Here is a 21,071-nt window from a genome sequence, read left to right on the forward strand (position 1 = left end):
ATCATTCATCAAATCAGAGGTTTAAACAGATGTGGTGCCATTTTTGTGGCATTCTCGTTGACAATGGCCGAAATGTCACAAAAGGAAAAGGCATCTTGGGTAACTGAGTTGTAAATATTAATAGATGTTCTATAACATTTTAAATATTCTCCAAATTGTGAGACTCAATTTTGTGGTGGTAGTGCATGAAATTGAAGACTGGCTCTAAAAGCTGCATTTGATACAGATATGATAATTTCACCGATGGTCTTGATATGCTGTTTGCACTTGAGTTTCGCAATGCCGATTTGCTTAATGTTGTTATTTCACGTTTCATGTAATTCAGGGCTGGTGTAAACTGTAAATATTGTTTTACAAAATATTTTCTGATTTTCAGCAACAGACAAAATAAAAGAACAGGATGCTGGCTTCAAATCTGCTGGAAAAAATATCAAGGATTTGAATAGTGAAGAATAAGTTTGTATTTATAAGGCAGTTTCGTTTAAATTGAAAACTTCATTTATTAATGCAAATATGATCACTTAACAAACTTTAAAAAATAAATTTCCAGAAAAAAATGAAAAGAAAAATGTATCAAAAATCAGATTCCACTGAGACTGTATTTTAACTCAGTGTTAATAATATACGTATCTAAGAGTCATCCCTCCTGCTGCAATCTCTACTTTTAAGATTGATTTTTGAAACCAACAGTTTATGTGCAGTTTCCACAAGGAACTGCATTTTGGTAGCATTGTATTTTATCCCTATGGGTTTTATATACTTGTTGAATGCAAGAAGATAACTGAAATTTTGATATTTATGAAAAGACATACAGTGGTACCTTGGTTTAAGAACAGTCCTATTTACGAACTATTCGGTTTACGAACTCCGCAAAACCAGAAGTAGTGTCCCAGTTTGCGAACTTTACTTCGGTCTAAGAACGGAAGCCGAACCGTGGAAGGGAGGACTCATTAGGGAAAGCGCATCTCAGTTTAAGAACGGTTTCGGTTTAAGAACCGACTTCCAGAATGGATTAAGTTTGTAAACTGAGGTACCACTGTATTACGTACTGAACAGCTAAACCCTTTTATATCTTTGGTAGTTTTTCCAGGGCTGTTTCATAAGGCCATTTTTACAACTACTGTACATTTAATCAGTATCAGCTGAGGGAATAGAAATGGGGCAGAAAGTTGGTTCAAACTGAAACACAGGCATCCTTTGAAATTCACACTTCTCAAAATTTGCGATGCGGTTCTTCAACTGAAAAAGGTGTACGAAAATGTCTATATAAGGCGAAATGCATATATCAGTGTAAATAATATACAAAAATGCGTTATGTTAGGGGGTAAGTGCTTGCAACAACATGTATATTAGGCAAAATTACACAAAGAAGTGTCTATGTTAGCAGAAATGAACACAAAAGTGCTGACAAATTTTCATGAGGCCTGGAGAGGGGTGGGGGTGGGGATAATTCACATACTGATGAGGATGAACTGAACTTAAGAATTGAAAATTGAGAAACTGAGTGACATTGAAATGGATAGTTTGCCCTAAAACTAGCTCTCCAGCTAGAAAAGAGCCTCCAAAAATATTCCAGCTGCACAGTTTGATCTCTCAAGAAGTATTTACCAATCATACGAATTCTAACTAGGACTTAATTATATTCAGCAGAGACACTTCATATCACCTAGGGCATTGCTCCCTGGTTCTTCCCTCCACCCCACCCTGATGATGTGCACTTTTTGCGCTGGAGTCTTGGAATCAGACACCTGTGATTGTTCACTTCCAAATCTTGTCTGTTTTTGTTTCAGTCCAGGCAAAGCCAACCGGGTCTCCTGCCATTGGAAACAGCACTGAAGGCAGCCCAACTGCAGAGCCAGGTAAGAATACGAAAGCGTAGGCTAAGCCCTTTTCTATCTGTGGTGTGTTTCCGCGTGGCTGGTTTGTAAGGCCATTTTTACTACTAATACTGTATATTTATTCAGTACCAGCTGAGCGTCAGGTGCTGATTTTTTTTTTTATTGAATTTTTATTGAATTTCATTTTTCTACATAACAAATTAAACTTTGAAATATCCAATGACTTCCCTTCTTCTCCTTCCATGGTTCATATTGCATATCATAGTTTCCCACATATTTTACTGTAACTGTTCAAATCAATTTTCCACTTTTTAAAAAAATAATATTTATTACTTTTTGAACAATTTAAACACTACAAAACAAAACAAAAACAAAAACAAAACAAAACAAAAAAAGAACAATACAATACAATACAAAGACACTACAATTTTCCACTTTTACATCAATCAAATATTATTTACTCTGTTGAATTTATTTTAATGATTCCAGCGTTTTCAGTTATGTGCAATCATTTTCCATATATTCAATAAATATTTTCCACTCTTCTTTAAATATACGTTCTTCTTGCTGTCTTATTCTGTGGGTTAAACCTGCAAGTTTTGCATATTCTAACATCTTAAGTTGACAATCCTCTTTAAAAGGCACCTCACTCACTTTCCATTTTTGGGCCAACAAAACACAGGCCACTGTTGTTGCATACATAAACAAACTTTTCTGGTACTTAGGAATTTCTGTATAGGTTATTCCCAATGAAAAGGACTCTGGTTTTGGGGGGGAAGGTAAATTTAAACAGTTTTTCAGCTCATTATATATCATTTCCCAATATTCTTTCACCTATCTGCGTGTCCACCACAAAAGAAAAAAATGTTCCTCCCATTTCTTTACATTTCCAGTATGTTTCTAATTCTGCTCTATACACCTTTGCCAACCTACTTGGTTTTAAATACCATTTATGAATCATTTTCAAATAATTTTCTTTCAGCAAATAACGTGCAGTAGATTTCAGATCACTTTTCCAAAGTTTTTCCCAGAGGTTTAGGTCTATATTGTGTCCTATATCTATTGCCCAGTGTGTCATGGATGCTTTAACTAGCTCGTATTTTGTTTCCCATTCTAATAAGAAGATATACATTTTAGACAGATGTTTATCCTTATTTTGTAACAGTTCTTTTTCAAATTGTGAGCTTTGGTCCAACCTCTCCCCCTTTTGGGGGGTCTACTTTAAACCTATCATATATCTGGTGGTATTGTAACCAATCCCTAACATGGCTTCTTAAGTTCTCCATAGGTTTCAGTCTGGGTTTGCCCCCTGCAAAGTCCAGCAATTCCCTGTAGGTCGCTCATTGTCTATCCATAATAACTCTCTTAATTGTGATTGCTTCGACAGGGGATAACCAGAAACTCACCTTTTGACAAGTTTGCATTGAGAGACCCCTCTTGAGAGAGCTATGCCTCTCCACTTTCCAGCCTCTCTATTCCCTAGGCTATAAGTTAGCCAGTTCTGTTCCTTGCTGGTTGTGAAACACTGCCCTGATCCAAAGCAAGTGCTTTTGAATCTTTCTTTTACTCTAAGGCTTATCTAGTATTTGAAGGGACTGAATCAGATATTGATGGGAAGAGCAATGGGTAGTCCAATTGCCAAGTCGGGAAGAACAGGTACATCGAGGAAGAAGAATAAGCAATGGATTGCTTGGAGAAGGGCCAGGCAATTAGGAAGTAAACTATTTGATTTATCGTTTGATGGGCATAGTATTAGGAATAGTGTTTCTGTACATACATCTTTGCATCTGCCTGTGGTATCAGGTTCACAAAAAGCACAGCCTTATTAACCAGACACACTACATCTCATAGCGGCATGTTAACTCTGCTTGCAAATGTCAGACGCCTTAACTTACATATGAAGAGCAAGCATGATATCCTGAAGGGCTAATCTATCAAGAACTGCAGGAATGATATTCAGAGTGGATTGGCTTCTTCACAAAGATAAGGACATGAGGATGTATGGATTCTGATCAGCACATCTTTCACCCCACTTCTTGGATCTGGGAGATGATGGAACACATACGGTTCAGAGGAGACACCATCCTAAGACATAATGGTGCATCTTTTGTTTTGGAGTCTGGATGGTCTTGTATTCAGTTCCCATTAGCCTGCTTGCATACAGGGCAGAGACGGGGTGGGGCAGTCAACTTACAATAGTCTCCAAGTTGTGCAAAAATGGCCCAGGCCAGCCCCCACCTGCTGGGATTCCTCCCAGGGAGCAGAGCTTACCTCATCACTGGTTTTTGAGGTTACCTGAGCTCCGTGTGCACTCACCTCAGTGACATTTTCATCAAAGGGGCAGGAAGTTGTGTGGGTGGCAAATTGTGTTGCACCCATCCCACGGATAGAGCGGAGTTGAGGTTGATGTGCTTTTTTTTCTTTAGCACCCACTTCCTGGACTAGGGGAGTCACTTATTCATCACTAAAAAAAGAGAGGATGCAAATCTGCCTAATATTTGCATATGTTAATATGCAATATTTGCATCTGTAGGGGTGCAAGTTTAGACACAACTGGTATAATCTAAAGAGAAATAAAGTACATCTCACCATTGTGGGGAAGATTGTGACCAGGTGAGATGCGTTTCTGGTGTCCAGGGGCTTTAACTGCTGAGGGGCCACCTCAAGCATCCTGCACCCTCACTTTCCCTTCTTATGGTTCTTTTAAACAGCACTTCATATAGAGGACTCAGCCAATGAGAGGACTGTCTTTCTCCTACCTGGTGCCCTTCAGATGTTGTATGACTGCAACTCTCTTCCCCCTTGACCACGGACCATCCCTGTAGTCCAAAATATCTGAAGGCCACCAAATCTCCACTACCTGGAGATGCAAGAGATTGAACCAAGGGAAGTTCTGAGTGCAAAGCAGATGCTTTTCCTCTGAGCTACGGTGTTCTTTTTCGCCATGCTATACTGAGAATGCCTCTCAGATAGAAAAAAAAGTGGGTGGACCAGTCTGTATTTCCCCAACTCTTGGGTTCCGGTTATCTCATTAGCTACAGAATCGGAAACATCACAGGGTTGGTAACATTCCCACATGCATTTCTATCACTTGATTTCTCATAACTTGGACCTTCTGTACATGTAGAGCAGAATGATGTGGCAATGAGCTGGAAGCGTCCTGAGGTGGTAGAGTGAGCTGTATCATTTTATACCGCAGGTGGGAGAACCATATTTTTCAATATGTATATAAAAAAAATCCCAAACCTGAACACTCTGCAGTCAGGAAAGTGGCACAGCAGAGGGTAGGGCTGAGACCTTTCTCCGTGATGAGCTAGTTGTTGTTGTTTTAATTGCAGGAAATTTGATACACGGAAAAGCAAACAAAAATGCCATCCTTCTACCTACTGCCTGAGGTGGTACAATCCCCCTTGCCCCTCCAGAATTCTGCTACCTTATTCTGCTGCATGTGCACACCAGACCTTGATTACTTAGCTATGTGGCCGCATCTACCTATGCAACAGAACGAGTTGGTAGAATCCTCAAATTGCAGGTGGGGATACCACTTTCAATGGCTTTTCCACACTTTAGCTTTTAACTTCCTGCACGTAGCAAACTGAGGAGAATGGTTCTAAGTCAAGAACTTTGCACTGGTTTTCTGTCAGTAAGCATTTGTTTTGGTGTTGTTACAGTAGTTTTTCTTCTGTTTTTTAATACATGCAGACTGAGCTGCAGTCCATGCAACCACCTGACTCCCCCATCTCACTCTGTGTGAACTGGGCCTGAATAATTGGCACCTGAATATGACAAACTGATTCATTTGCGGGAAGGAAGCCCCCATTGCAAAGTGAGGGGAAATGAGGGGATATGAAAGTTCTGTCTGTGGGAGGTATCCAACTAAACAGTAATGCTAGTGCAACATCTTTTAGCTGCACAATGTAAGTTCCCCACCCTCTCCTTTCCCCATGCACCCCCGAGTTGGGGGGAAACCCAAGCAGATTTGGGTGGGGCTGCATGGGGAGAGGAGAGGGTGGGGAACTTACATTCTGCAGCCAAAAGTTGTTGCACTCGTGTAAATGTTTAGTAAGATAAAACCATGGATATATCTGTGAGGACCATTCCTACATGTGAGTCATCAAGTGATGGACAGGCATGCATGAACCAACTCAATACATCAGCTTCATACATGTATCTATCCATGCCGGATCTGAATTTCCCAAGTAACACAAGGATGTTCGGAGCTTTGGAATGTATGGGCTTTCTTTGCCTTGCTGTTTTAGCAAGTTGTACTATATTAAATTTAGATCTGTAAATTTAGATATCTATCCATCCATCCATCCTTCTATTTCTTTGTTCTCCCACTGTGTGACTTCTGATCCAACTCTTCTCTGCATCTTTCCTGCAGAAACACGGAAGCTACGTTTGGTGGATGGAAGAAGCAACTGTTCTGGCAGGGTGGAGGTTGAATACAACGGTACCTGGGGCACCATATGTGATGACAACTGGGACCTGGCTGATGCTGGAGTTGTGTGCCGGCAACTGCATTGCGGCTGGGCTCTTCAGGCTCCTATTGCCTCTCATTTCCAGAAGGGGACAGGCCCCATCTATTTGGATGAAGTGAAGTGCTTGGGGAATGAGTCTTTTCTGTGGGACTGTCCATTTGAAAGGAACCATGACTGTGGACACAAGGAAGATGCCGGTGTAATATGTTCAGGTCAGCACAGATATTTTCCTCTCTCTGTGTGTGCACATGTGCACGCATACATGTGTCTACTCATACAGATGACCCAAAGAACTGTCCATTTCTTGATCCTGGAGGCGACAAATTCTCATTATCCCATAGTCAGGCCTTAATGACCAGACTCACATTGCCATGCTAATACTAGAAGTTGCTTGACATCCTTGCTTTCCTTCCCTTCTTTCCAAGACTTGTAATGGAGGGCAAGGGGAAGCAGAAGTCTTTCCACTCATTAAAACTTGTCAGAAGAAGCAGCCAGGGCATTTTCAATCCTTTTTCCTTTTTGCCTGTATTCTGAGCCTGGCGGAGCAGCCAAGAACTAGTACAGAAAGGAATTCCCAGTACAGTACCAGATAAAATGATGCTGCTGGCCTAATGTTGACTGCATGTGGACACTAGGATATCCCTGCTTTAAATTTCATGTCCCTTGCATATATTTTCTGACAGCTGTGTGACAAAAGTGCATCTCTTGTGCAGAACTATAGGAAAGATCAAGCAGAAATCTATTCCTCGAAGATAGACACATATTTATCAGTTGCAGCTTAATACCATCTCAAGAGAAATGGCGACTCCCCACAGGTTGTTTTGTTTTTTGTTTTTAATAAGAAATATATGAAGCAGAGCCCTCCTGGATCAGGCCAAATGTCCCTCCAGTCCTGCATTTTTCTCTGGGGCAGCTGGAGACATCAGGAGGACCGCCTTTATCTTTTTCAATAATAAACCGTGAAACAAACTTTATGTCTCTGAAGAAGTCCCAGGCCCAAGCAAGTAGTGCAAGTGTTTTGAGAACTATGTGTACTGAATGTAGCTCCCTTGAAAAACATGTAGCCCTGTTCCTCCTAATGCCTGGCCTGCAGACCAGGGTGTCAGCACTTAGCAAGAATGGGGAGATCTCCTGCGCTGACCTCCACACCTCCCATGGAATCTTCTCTCGGAATGTTTCCCAGAAAGCACATTAGCATAAGTTAGGCTAAGCACATCCCTGCTGTTTTCACACATGACACCTAAAGTGACTTTGAGACACATGGTAGCATTTGACGTCTTCATTGCTGAACTGAAACGTCAAAAAGCTCCCCAGCCCCCTGCTTTGGATGGGAGCTCATTTTTAAAAAGATCATAAGAAGACGAAGGAGGAAAACGTCATTTATTACTGTGGGACAGAAAATGGAAGATGACAGCCTTGAAACCAAATGGGCATCCTACCATGTCCTTAGCCTCTGTCTGGTCCTCTGTCTGTCTGAATATTATGATTTGGCAAACAGAAGAGAGACATTTTAAACTTGAAGACATGTTCTGATCAGCGTGGCAATCTCAATCCTCAAATACAGGAAGCAGCTATAGTTCTTAGCATCACACATGAAAATGCCTTCCATGTAACAGATATCGCTCTGGCCTACAAGAAAAGGAAATCACTGCTGCTGATAATGTAGCAGCGTATTACAGCATAAGAGTGGCATTTCCCCAGCTGTTTTATCTTTGCTGATTCTATTTCTCTCCCTCACTCCCATCACCTCCGCAGAGCACCAGGAGTGGCGGCTGTCAGAAGGACTAGATGCTTGTGCCGGCCGAGTGGAGGTTTATTACCGGGGCACCTGGAACACTGTTTGTGATGGTAACTGGTACCAGGATGAGGCTGATGTGCTCTGTCACTCATTGATCTGCAGTGAGAAGGCCTCAGTCCCGAGAGTGCCTTTCAACCACACGCTGATGGGCAAGATGTACTATGACTGCTCCGGAACAGAAAACTCGCTCGCCAGCTGCAGCTGGCTCTACAACAATAGCAATGTGTGTGCTGCCCAGTTTGGAGCTGCTGGTGTGATCTGCAATGGTAATTGCCCTAGCTGGTGTCTCCTGTATGCCTTCTCTTTTTCTCTCCCTCTCTCCGGTGCAGATTTCAACCAAAGAGGTAGTTAATGGGTAGGAACAGGTAAGGACAGGGGAGAACTCTGATTCAGTTGGCGTTTAAAGGCAAAGATATGTCATCTGAACTTTCCAAAGTGCTGTGTGAACCAAAATGCCACCCTCCTTGGGAATTCAATTTTGCAGTGCCATTCTCCGATCAAGTCCTCAACTTAAGTCTGGGGGAAAGAGAAACCAACAGCAACTGAAACAGGCAGATATGAATATCAGAAGATCCTGCTGGACCAGGCCAGTGGCCCATCTAGTGCAGCATCCTGTTCTCACAGTGGCCAACCAGATGCCCATAGGAAACCACGGAGCAGAACAGGAGCACAAGAGCACCCTCCCTTCCTGTGGTTTCCAGCAACTGGCATTCAAAAGTATTGCTGCTTCCAACTGTGGAGGCAGAACATAGCCATCATGGCTAGTAGCCATCATTGATAAACTCTGTGAATTTGTCTAATCCTCTTTCAAAGCATCCAAGTTGGTGGCCATCCCTGTCTCCTGTGGGAGCAAGTTCCGTAGTTTTAACTATGTGCTGCATGAAGAAGTACTGTTTTGGGGGTGCAGTCCGTCCTGAATCTTTCAACATTCAGCTTCCCTGGATGTCCTGTTCTGGTGTTACAAGATCCCCAGGGACAAGTGATTGTCCATTAATATTCCTCACCACCATCTGCCTGGAGCGTCTCCACCCCCATCGTTCTGCCCGGATGCTGAGGTCCAGCGCCGAGGGCCTTCTGGCGGGTTCCCTCACTGCGAGAAGCAAAGCTACAGGGAACCAGGCAGAGGGCCTTCTTGGTAGTGGCGCCCACCCTGTGGAACGCCCTCCCACCAGATGTCCAAGAAATAAACAACTACAGTATCTGACTTTTAGAAGAAATCTGAAGGCAGCCCTGTTCAGGGAAGTTTTTAATGTGTGACATTTTAGTGTATTTTTCATCTTTGTTGGAAGCTGCCCAGAGTGGCTGGGGAGACCCAGCCAGATGGGTGGGGTACAAATAATAAATTACTACTACTACTACTACCACCACCACCACCACCACCACCACCACCACCACCACCACCACTTCCCTTCAAGATTAAGGACTTCCCTGCACTTTTGCCTTGCCAGACATCAATATCCATTTAACACATTCTCACCTGTGGACTATCTGCAGAAGGTGAAGCCAAGAATAGATCACATGCCTAAAAGCATTCCAGAGTAAAGACAGGCCAAATTTAGATCACTAGCTGTAATGGAGACAGAAATCCCACCTGAAGCCTGGGATTCTTCCCCCTGCAGGCATAGCTGATCACGTTGGTGAACTGGGCTATTTGTTCCCTGTTTGCTACCAGTCCAAAAAATGATCCAAGTGCTTCCATGAGGCACCTTAATGACCAGCAAATTTATTATGGCGTAACCTTTCATAAACTCGGCCCTCTTCATTGGATGCATAAAATAAATTCTTAATTGGTAGGTATATAAAGAAGAAAAATGGTAAGGTGGGAGGTGAATAGCAATCAGGTGCAGAAATCTCACCGAGTGATAATTAGAGCTTAACGAGGCACACCATTAAACCCTTTACAGCAGCAGGCTGGTGTCAATTACTGACATGAGTGAACAACACATAGCAATAGAGTGGAACCTCAGTTTTCGAGTGTCTTGGAAGCCAAATGCTTCAGAACCTGTACGCTGAAAACCCAGAAGTAAATGCTTCCATTTTTTAACGCGTCTCAGAAGCCAAATGGCTTCCGCTGCATGTTTTTCAATTTTCTCAGTGGAAATTTCCAAAAGCCCTTTGCACCTCGGTTGTTGAACATTTCAGAAGTCGAACCGTCTTGCAAAACGGATTACGTTCGACAACCAAGCTTCCACTGTAGCAGGATCTGTCAATTTCAGTTTTCTTGGTTTCTCATTTTTCCATTACTGAATTCATTTCACCACAATTTGCAGTGATTTCCATGGAAAGAGGAGTGGTTGAAATCTATGCCATGCCAGCCCAATACAGATAGTAGCCACAGGGTCCAAGCTTCAGCAGGGACTTCATGCCATGATGCCGTTTGGCTATCCTGAAGGGGGTGATTGAGATGTCACTTGGGAACAGACCCACCCACCACCTGAAAATGCCCTGGTTGCGTTGCAGAGCAGCTAGGTAGCTGGTTTGATGGTGCAGAAGCCACTGTCACAACATGTATCACAGTCTAAAGGAGCTTCCAGTTCTCTCTGTTTTACCCCAAGCCAGCCTGCAATGTGCTTTACCCAACACTGTTTCCTGCTGATCTGCATGGCTGCCAGGTGCTGACATGAAACCAGCACAGGCTGCTTAGTCTGCCTGAGCTCAATACAAAGGTAGGGAGGGTCTCTGGCTCTCCCTGTGCTGCTGCTGATTTGCTTAAAATCACAATAAAACAGAATCATAAAAACTATGTGGGGCGGAAACTAAGAGGAAAAAGCAGGAGCTGGGGGTCCCTTCTCACCCACCCAGGATCCTGAGAAGATGCAGTCTAGACCCTCTTTCTCAGTCTCCTGCTCTCTAACCCAAAAACTCATATGGTCCTAGGTGTTGCTGGTTCTTTACTCTTCTGTGCTCTTTTCTGGATTTCAGGCTCACAGGGTTTGGCAGGCCCTGCAAAGACACAAGCGACAGAAGCAGTGACTCCAGTCTCCCACCTGACCAGTCCACGTAAGTTCAAGCCTCAAGGCACTTTCTCCTGCAGACAGTATCGCATCTCCCATCTGTGCTCAGGCGTTACAAAAGGAGGTAGCATAAAATCATGATCTCAGTTTGCTTGGTCTTGTCTGCCTGTGTGATCAGTACCCATATGAACAAACACCCAGCCTCTAAATTTTCCACACCACACCTGCTGCTATCTTTATATAGCCCTTGTTCCTGGTCTGTGTCCTCTAGGTGACACAGGGACTATGCACAGCTGGGTAACTGAAACCATAGTAAGACTAGTCTTCATCCACAGTGATGCCATGCTACTAAGTTGTTTTAGACTGGCTTTAATATTGTGTTGTGCTTTAACGTTGCAACCTGCCCTGGGACCTTAGGGTTAATAAATTTAATAGTCATAATCATTAATCTGGTTAATCTGGTTTATTTGCACATATTTACAACCAGAGCCTGCAATGGAGGGGTTCACAGCATTAACACCCCCATAAGGCCTTGCTTCTCTCACAGCTGCAGCCTTGGATTCCTGGAGAAATCAGGCATGGCTCTGATGCTCTGCCTTCCCAGCCCGCTGCCTGTTTCCGGTTTCCAGCTTCCAGCACACATAACTCCACTCTCAACTCTGGCCTTTGTTTTTCTAACTACTTGTGAGTTCAGGGAGTGGGGGGGGGGCAAGCAAGCCTGGCTATTCCAGGAATTAGAAGGGGCCCCAGACATTAGAAGGGTCTTGGCATACAGCCTACTCCCCCCTTCCCAAACTCATAACAACAGCACCAGCAACAACAATAACAGCAACACATTTATGGTATAAGAACAAAGAAAACACAGAAACGGCACAAAATCAAACACAAGCTTAGAAGGCTGTTTCCCTCTTCCTTGCCCTTCTCCCTTCCACACATTAGAGGCGGGGTAGGGTGGGTGAGGATTTGCTTATTTTGCATTTCATGCAAATTTTCCAAATCCACACTTCCTGAACCAATTAGCAGATCAGAATACAGCTCTCCTTTGAAATCTGCACTACTTTCAGTTTTGCCATGCAGTTCGCAAACCAAAGAATGCATACAAAAATGTGCTTATTCATTGAAAATAGCATGCACAATGCATTCTGTTGGGGGAAACTGATTGACTGGTTGTATTTCTATTCCACTTTTCATTCAAATGAATCTCAAAGCACCTTACAAACAATAAATAACAATAACATAATAGCACATCACAAATGCAACATAAATCCACTATGCATAATTGTGTACAAAAAATAGCTATATTAGGAAAATGTTTTTGCACAAAATGCGTATATATTTTAATGCCTATGTGGGGAAAAAATCATCATGGGATGAACTGAACTGGGAAAATGGAGAGAAACTGAAATTGACTTCCTCCTCCTCCTCCTCCTCTTCTTCTTCTTCTTCTTCTTCTTCTTCTTCAAATTGTCCATCTTTACTACCCACCCACAATTGCTAATGTTTCCATTTGTAGGTTGGACTGCACCTGAGAACTTAGATGTTAGACCATCATACCAGATACTGCAAATTCTCTGCATCGTCCTGGGTCTTCTCCTTTTTTTGGCCATTCTGACTCTAATTATCACCGTTTTGCGACATAGGCGAAGGGAAAACGGTACCATTGGTATACTGGGCATCACCAGCACTACAGAGGGAGGAAACCTACGTATAAATAATGCTATGGGGAATTTGGTGGAGTGGATATAATATACTGTGTTTTGGACAGCTACTATAGGAAGGCTTCGAAACAGATGCCAGATCCCTTCCTGGCAGGAATCAGAAATGCTGCAAAGTGTCCCTGCCATGGATTCATATTGCCACCAAGAAGCTGTCACGAGCTGTCAAATCTTTTCCAGTCTCAGTGTATCCCTGCCACTTCCAGAAGCCTCCTTTATAACAAGTCTATAATGCTTCCTGAAATCTGAAGGAGAGTGCAGATAGATTTCAAGAATAAGGGTTGATTGCAAATGAGACTTAGAAGCCTCTCAGAGAAAAGTGCGTAAATGAGCCACTATCTCTTGGGGCTCCAGGTGTTCATTTTCTCCCCAGTTATGGGCATTTAGTTATATGGATTCATGTCGGAAACTCATTGCTTTTGCTTTAAAGATGCAACATTCAGCCAGCCTCCGGGCTGTTATTTTGGCAGACGTTTGTCCCTATACTTTAGTAGCATATCCCTACTTCTTGGCCCCCTTTTGAAACATTTACATGCAGAAAAATTATTATTATGTGCTACACACAATCGCAAAGCTGCTAACTGCAACCAGGTGAACAGAACATATCTCCACATTGCTTTAAAAAGCCACACTGATGCCAGGTCTGTTTCCAGACACAGTTCAGAGTGCTGGTGCATAACTATAATGTCCTTCAGAGACCATCCTCTGAGTGCAGGTCTGGCCCATGAGGTAAAGTGAGGCAACTGCCTCAGGTGGCAGGATCCACAGGAGCAGCAGATCCCAACGTAGATCTGTCTCCCCACCTCAATTGTTTCCAATTTTCCCTCACTCCTCCTTCCTTGGCAGGGATGGGGGTGCCATTTTGGGGTCTGTTTCAGGGGCCAAAAGGTATTGGGCCAGCCCTGTCTAGGTGCCCCTGTCATCAGAGGTGAGGCAGGTTGAGACAGGGGAGAGGGGCCTGCTTGGTTGTGGTGCCCCACTTCTAGGGTGCTGTCTCTGAGGAAGCTCACTAAGTGCCTGTTCTGTTGTCCTTTTAGTGCCAGGCAAAACCCTTTTTGTTTTCCCAAGCTTTTAATATTAGATGGAAATTGTGTCTAATCACTATTTCTTTGTGGGGGTTTTTTGGGGGGGGGTTGCAGATGGATTTTATTGTTGCCGTTTTGCTATGTACGATGACCAGAAAATGCTTTCATGTTTACTTTTTTTATGTGAATGAATGATGTTACCCGGCATGAAACTTTGGGCTTATCAACACTTAACTTTCCTCTGGTTTTTCCAGGCACAGCGCACAATTTAAAGCTCAGTGTCTGAGCACCCACACCCTTTTTTCTTTTTGCTTCAGAGCTTTTCCTGGGAAACCCCACTCTTAAAAATTCACTGTGCCTAGAAAGAGCAGGGTGAAATGTTTTGCCCAAAGTTGTTGAGCAAGCAAGGAAATTCGGCAAAATCCGATATGGGTTGCTATACGTCATGTCTGACCTGTCTTTAGTTACTATGGAGGGCCTATATTTCCTTTGGACCTTTCTCAACTATCATCTCTTTCCATAGTAAATATGTGCAGATGCTATTCTTTTCTTACAGAGCACATCTGTTGGAGGAATATTTCACTTTTCCACTGCTCAGTTGGCAGCATGGGTGTTGGTTTCCCCCTGCCCCGGATAACGCAATAGTTACTCATATGATTACCATGTGGAAGTTGGTTGTGAGAATGTCACCTCAGCACCCTCTGAGAAATGGAAGGGAAGCCTGTATAGAATGAGGGACCTGTGGCCCTCTAGATGTTGCTGGTCTCCTCCCTCAGCCCAGCCCAGCCAGTGGTCACGGATGATGGGAGCTGTAGTCTGACAACATCTGGAAAGCCGCAGGTTCACTAGTTCCACTGTTGTCAGAGCGGGAGTCAAACTCCTATCTGTGTGCAAAGTCCCTTTGAAGGGAATCCTTACAGAATGAAATATCTGTTTTCAGTTGCAGATAGTGCCAATCCCTGTGCCTCAACCGCTGCCCCCATCCTTCTAAATCACATCATGCAAGTCTCAGCCACTGGAGCACGCAACAACTATCAGCAAGTCCCCACAAACCTCCCCAAAGAAGAAGGTATGGGAAGTTATAGCTTGCTGGCATCACTTGTATCGCCCTTATTCCACCGACCACCTGTCTCCCCACCCTCTCCTGTCTTCCTGGCAGTTACTAGTTTCCATGTTTGATGGTTTGGGCCAGAATCTACGAGACAGTAGCCCATAAGGCTGTCCTTGATGGGCTGCTGGGAGCGAAATGGTAGCACTATATTATCCCTTGTCTCATGTGTCTCCCACCTCATAATGGCTACTGAGACACAGTAATGATTCCAATCTCTTCTTTGCTGCAGTTATCCAATAATGCTGCTGGTTAGATGTGTTTTATAATTATCAGGATCACAACAGGCAGTTTTCCTGAGGAAAGTCCCTACCTCAGAGCTGGTATTTGCTACTGAATCCCAGTTATTACCAGCCTCACACCACCAGTGATACTGTTTGTTTTGATAACATTGTCCCTATCAGGATTCATCTCAGTTTAACCATTTTATGTTCATAAAAATAGTTATATATATATATTTAAAAACCATTTAAATAGATAATATAACTCCCCCCCAAATAGCCTACAGTTAGAAAATCTACTGTATGGTACTTTAAATATTGTATAAATGCCAGTACCCATTCCAAGATGCTCTGTGAATGGTTACTTAATGTTAGTGCCTGAGAGCGCCTTTTTTTGTATTTTGTTTCCCTCTGATTTCACTGGTTACATTTCTCCTTTGTGTCTCTCTGTGTTTGTGTCTATCTACAAGCTATCTATCTACTCTGCCAAGCAAAGATAGCATTTCAAGCATCTGATAAAATGGTTGAAATATTTTGTGCCAGTGAAATGCTATTATGCTGGAGAATTCATAAGCAGGTTGCTGGCAGCTTTGTTTCACGATGGATCATGCAATCTGCCGTGATGTGAGTTTCAACTACTGCAACTGTTGTGTTGGGTTCCTATGTTGTGCAACAATAAAACTCACCTATCCCCTGGCACAAGAGCCCCGGCAGTAGCAGATAGAGAAGGTTGGGTGTAGCCCAGGGTAAGTCAGTCCTGCTGCATTTCTGCGTTGACCTTGGACTTGTGCCCTGAAGTCCTGCCTGATAGCTCCACTAGCTGGTTCTCCCCGAGTGGACTCATGTTTCTTTCTCCCTTTCAGCAACGGCAGTGCTGCCTACACCCCTTAGTGAAGACTCTGATTCCGACTATGAACACTATGATTTCAGCAGCAAACCACCTGTGCAACTGTCTACCTTCTACAGTGAGCATCTCACCACTGCCAGGCACACACTGCTTTCTTGTCAGAAACTTCCTAGCTTCTTTGGACGAAGCTGTACATCCATGATAATCCCTTGTGATCCTTTGTGGTTCTACTTTAAGGGAGCCAAAAGGATTTGATCAGGACTGGGGGATGTTTAACCCTTTCCTTTGTGCTGTTTTCCTAATCAAAATTCCACCCACTCCCCCCCCCCGTATATCCCAGTATATATTCACACACACCCCTCTGCTTGACTAGCAGCAGTTTCAGAAGTCTGACTTAGATCAGTATTAAAGGGAAAATGCAGACAAAACTGCATGCCACACATTTGATTTTAATATTTAGTTAGGCTCTTTAAACACTTCCTTCTCCATCACTACTGTTCCTTGGTGCCGCTTGGCCCACCTGCTATTTCCCTAACTCCCTCCCTCCACAGTCCCCAAAGATTTTCCCACTGCAAACTTTAAAGCAGATTAAGTGCAGGTTTTCTACTGAGAGATGCAAGTTAGACCTCTGTGCCCCACATCTATATGCCTGGGTTATTATGCAATCCACATTCAGAGGCAATTGAATGTTGGTTAGGGGTTGCAAGGGTTGCATTTAGGAAGCTGGGTATGTGTCCAGTGTGGTTCTTCATCCCCACCCCAATAAAATCCCATCAATGGGTTCATGCAGGGACTGGGTAGGGAGCAGAAAATGCTCTGAAGGAGCTCAACTCGCCCCTCCCAGCTAGCTGGGGCAAGGTTGGGAGAGAGGGCAGAGAGGCAGCAGGAGAGGGCTGGGGAAGGAGGGAGCAGGAAGGCACCCAGGCCGACCTGAGGAGGAATTTTGCCCTTTTGGTTTGCCTGGAAAGGGGGGGGAAACCACAAAAAGCCACAAGGGGCAAACCTTGTAAACTTTAAGAGTTGTGGGAACTTAGGGTTAAAGGATCTGCAAGTCTGAGGGTTCAGAGGTGTGCAGTTTGAAGACAGCATATATAATAGCCTACTTTCCTGACAAAGCAACTTGTTCTTCTGAGTCATTTGGTGGTGGGGGTGACAGTGATATTCTGTGGATTCTCCTACCTGTGTTTTGAAAGAAACCTCCTTCTCCCCTTCCCCTGCATCTGGGAGCTTGATGATGAAGTCTGTTTGGCCCCTGCTTTCAGATTCTCTTCGAAACCGAGTGACTGATGAAGACCCTCCCCGTTACAATTTTGCAATGCCAGCTATGCACGAGGAGGGGGACAACAAGCAACCCACCTCAGAGGCCTATCCACAAGCAGGTGAGAGCCTTTCTGAGGGGGGGGGGGACATAGTAATTGTGGTGCTGTTGCTGATTTCTTGTGCTGAATCCAGTTCCTCACTGCCATATGAAGTCCATGGTTTTCTCCAGCAGGACCTGGAGCTGAAGACAGTGACAGCACCTCTTCTGGAGACGCAGACTGGTATGAGAACATCCAGAAACCAGAGCAACAGGAAAGCCATCCAGGAAACGAGCCTTCCTTTGGAGGTGAAGCGTAGGATTGTTATCAATGGAACTTTAATTAGTCAGCTAGCACATTCAAAGGTCATCGCAAAATAAAACAAGGTTGTATCTACTCTGAACGTCAGAGACGAGCACAAACTGATCCCTTCAAAAGTGAGGTCATTCTCTGTAATGAAATTGACACCATCTGGTAATTAAGGCTTTGCAGTTATGGAGCATGTGTGGCCAGGCATTGTGTTACACACACATTTGCTTATGTACCTACATGTTAGATACAAAAGAGAGATGCAACGTTAAAGAAAAATATTCCACATGAAACCATGGCCAGACATTTGATTCAAATTCAGTAGAGCTGACAGGGGCCTTATAGCATTGCTGGAGGTGGGGGTGTCTGACCTCTAGGCTGCCAGCTGGCCATCTGTGGCTTAGACAAAATGCATTCCTATTGTGGGACTGTTAAGGGCTGTGGGTGCCTCATCTAAATATAGGGATGCCAATTACCGCAGCCCACAATGCAGGGCTCTAGTGATGGTCAAACAGAGCAAGATCGCCTAAAGAGAGAAGCATGGGGGCCAGAGCTCTCCACCCTGAGAAGCCGATAGTTTTCTCCCTCATTACCCAGCAAGACCTCCAGAGAGGCTTCGCAGCTGGATAGTTAGGTCACCAAGCACCTCAGCTTTCCCCGCAGCATCTTTTCCTTCTAAGCTTCTTCCTTCTTCTTGGCAGCTGACCTGAAATGCCCTCATTTCTTTGCTTCAGGTTCGACAGCTTCCCCCAGACCTTTGGTGAACTGCAAGGCTGGGCCTGGGAACAGCTCATTTGACAGCAGCAGCAGCAGCGATTATGATGACATGTGGGCCTAAAGGGCAGGGATGCAGCTGGGATGATGCCGCTCCATCTGTCGTCAGCAACGCCTCCATCAGAAACAGCCAAGGGTGATGGCAAGGCTGAGAACTGAAAGGGACCTACCTGTTCCCACAGTCTGGGCCTCAAGGATTCAGCATTTTGGAAGAAGACCAATTCCCACAAAGATACGCGTGTGTCCAAGTCCATTCCCAGGACCAACTAGAAATTTGTTGCAGTCACAGAGCCATGTGTTTATTCTGCCTGAGATTTCCAACTTGTGCTATTGTGAGAATAACTATATGAGGGTGAAGAAAAGAACTGAGGTCTCAGATTTCTTTCCCCTGGTTTGTATGGCCAGCCAGCAGTGTGCTGTCACAAAGCAGTTGATACACTGACATTCCTACCACCCCAGCAGGCTGACTTCTAGCTTCAAAATCCAAGCTGCTGAAGCAGAAGCTTCCAGCAATAAGCACTGGCCAGTCTCCTTGAATAGTGTTACATCACCAACAAAGACTTCCCCATAGCTGCTACCCAGGATGGATCTAAAACAAAGTCCTCCCTCTAGGAACCAGAGCCTCTCTGACAGTTTCTTCCTTGGGGAGAGCTCAAGGAAGCCAGGGTTTCTTGGATAAGGGTGGGATGCTTTCATGATGGGATTAGTCAAGGCTGTTCCACCTGAAGAAAGCCAGAACTGATGTTTCAGGGGCTCTGCTTTCTCCTCACTGTGGGGAATGGAGCACTCATTGCTAGGACTAGCCCCACCTCACAGCAGTTTTAGCTTTCCGCTCTGGGGCTTGTGAAGGCCTGTGAGGTCCTGAGATGAAAGGAGGATGTCAGTTCCTTCTGCTACAGAAGCAAATTTGGGGAAGAACCAGAGTTCAGCTGGCAGCAAAGAGCTTTGCCTGCAGTCAGGCCCAGCTGCAGTCCTTGGTGTCTCCAGTTCAAAACATCTCAGGTAACAAGGCTGGGAAGGACCTTGGCAAGACACCCTAGAGGGTTGCTGATGCTAGGCTAGATGGACCAGCGTTCTCACTAGATATAAGGCAGCTTCATATATGGTCTAAGGCCAGGGCTGAGAAACCTGTGGGCCACCGAAGAACTCTGACTGTCAGCCATGCTGGCTGGGGCTGATGGGAATCCCGCAATTTCCAAAGCCACACACAGCAATGACAGCTGCTCTATGTGTCTGGGAGTATACAGTCTGGGTTAACTGTAAGGCCCCCCAAAGCACTTTGTGCTGCACTGTAGCCAGGACCGGAAGCATCTAATGGCAGAAATGAATGTATCTGATGAAACCCAAGCACAAGCATCTTCTATTTATTAAGAGAGTTGCATTCTCCTGAAGCGGGGATCAAATTCTTATTACTCATCCCAGCATGGTAAGGTAGACAGTGGCACTTTTGTGATGATGGCGATTTGAATATCTGCTTTTTATTCTCTTTACAGAGTTTGGAATTGGAGGTGCAGCCTGCGAGGGAGGGGTAGGGGGCTGCTGGGCACCCAGAAGCCAGAATCAAGAGCAAGGGAGCGACTGCTGTTTGAGCTCTACCAGTCTCTGGCACTCGTTGTCTGTGAGGTTCTCAAGGGCCCTGTCTGGTCCCTGTCTCTTCCAGATCTTCATAAGAGGGTCTTAAGTAGAGCAACCCTACAGCAGGGAGGCATTTCAGAGACGGCTTGCAGAGTCATCAACCACATCCATTGCTTTGCCATTATTGCTGCGGGCAGTGTGGAAGATGGGGGCAGCCTGTTTGTCTTCCCTCCCATTAACTACAATAGAGGGGGTTAATTGCACCAGCCCCAGGGGCTGCTGTGGAGTTTCTCCATTTCTGTGGATGGGTTGGGGAAAAGGTGGCATATCTATGTCCAGCTTGCCCTGTTTCCACTCCCACCAGTGGAACATCTGTGCTCTTCACTGGTGTGCCAGGGACATTCTAGCAATGTAATGCCATTCTGCCAGCAAACTTCTGTCTCTGCCAGCAGAGAGATACATAATGCTATGCCACTTTCTAAGGCTCCTCAGCCAACTCTAGGGTGGGGCTAGGTTTCTTCCCTTAGCACATTTCATTTTTCAACAAAGTCATTTTTAAAAAATATTTTGATGTCTACAGATAAGAATGAAAAGAGTGAATGCAACAAACGTGTATCATGCATGCTATTTATTTTCTATTAAAAATATTTTTAATGCTGCATTTCATCAAAAAGGATTCCACAGCAGTTTACAACAGGACCAAACGATAACAACCGACAACAGAACCAACAGTAAAAACACACACAAAATTTAGAAAGAGAGAGGCAATCAAACAGCAACAAACTTAAAGAGTGTTAGAAATAGCAGTCGCCAATCGATAAAACTTAACAGTTAGCTAATGCAATCTGAAATCCGACAAGGTTTTAAGCTGCCATGGAAAGAGAAGAGGGAAGAGGTTGTGTGAGTCTGTCCTGGGAATTCCAGGAAATTGGAGCTTCTACCAGAGAAGCCCTGCTGCCACTGGTGGTCAACGCTTACCCCATATGCACTCAGCAGGGAGACATGATTGGCTGACTCAGGGGCATTTTAGCACTGAGTGGCATTTCTCTTGCATTTAATGCTCCTCAGGCCAGCACATGTCGTGTCCGATATTTGCAAGAAATATAACTCCAATCTTTAAAATGCTCA

The 21,071-nt window shown here is 44.4% G+C and overlaps 1 protein-coding gene across 3 annotated transcripts in view; it reads left to right on the forward strand.

Annotated features, from left to right (window-relative positions):
• CD6 (CD6 molecule) overlaps positions 1-20,604 on the forward strand; it is a 38,713-nt gene extending 18,109 nt beyond the window's left edge. Inside the window, exons 2-11 of one of the 3 annotated variants that reach the window (XM_083416398.1) lie at positions 1,791-1,859; positions 6,223-6,531; positions 8,075-8,383; positions 11,040-11,117; positions 12,585-12,734; positions 14,752-14,880; positions 16,004-16,105; positions 17,250-17,366; positions 17,480-17,593; positions 18,329-20,604. In XM_083416398.1, coding sequence (XP_083272524.1) covers positions 1,791-1,859; positions 6,223-6,531; positions 8,075-8,383; positions 11,040-11,117; positions 12,585-12,734; positions 14,752-14,880; positions 16,004-16,105; positions 17,250-17,366; positions 17,480-17,593; positions 18,329-18,432 — 1,481 coding nt within the window. In that variant the 3' untranslated portion in view covers positions 18,433-20,604. Of the gene's footprint in view, positions 1-1,790; positions 1,860-6,222; positions 6,532-8,074; positions 8,384-11,039; positions 11,118-12,584; positions 12,735-14,751; positions 14,881-16,003; positions 16,106-17,249; positions 17,367-17,476; positions 17,594-18,328 lie in introns of all 3 variants that reach the window. The other 2 variants (XM_083416399.1, XM_083416400.1) reach the window with 2 other exon arrangements.
• The last annotated feature ends 467 nt before the right edge of the window (positions 20,605-21,071 follow it).

Source organism: Podarcis tiliguerta (genome assembly GCF_965153285.1).
Source record: "Podarcis tiliguerta genome assembly, chromosome: 1".
NCBI classification, from domain to species: Eukaryota; Metazoa; Chordata; class Lepidosauria; order Squamata; family Lacertidae; genus Podarcis; species Podarcis tiliguerta.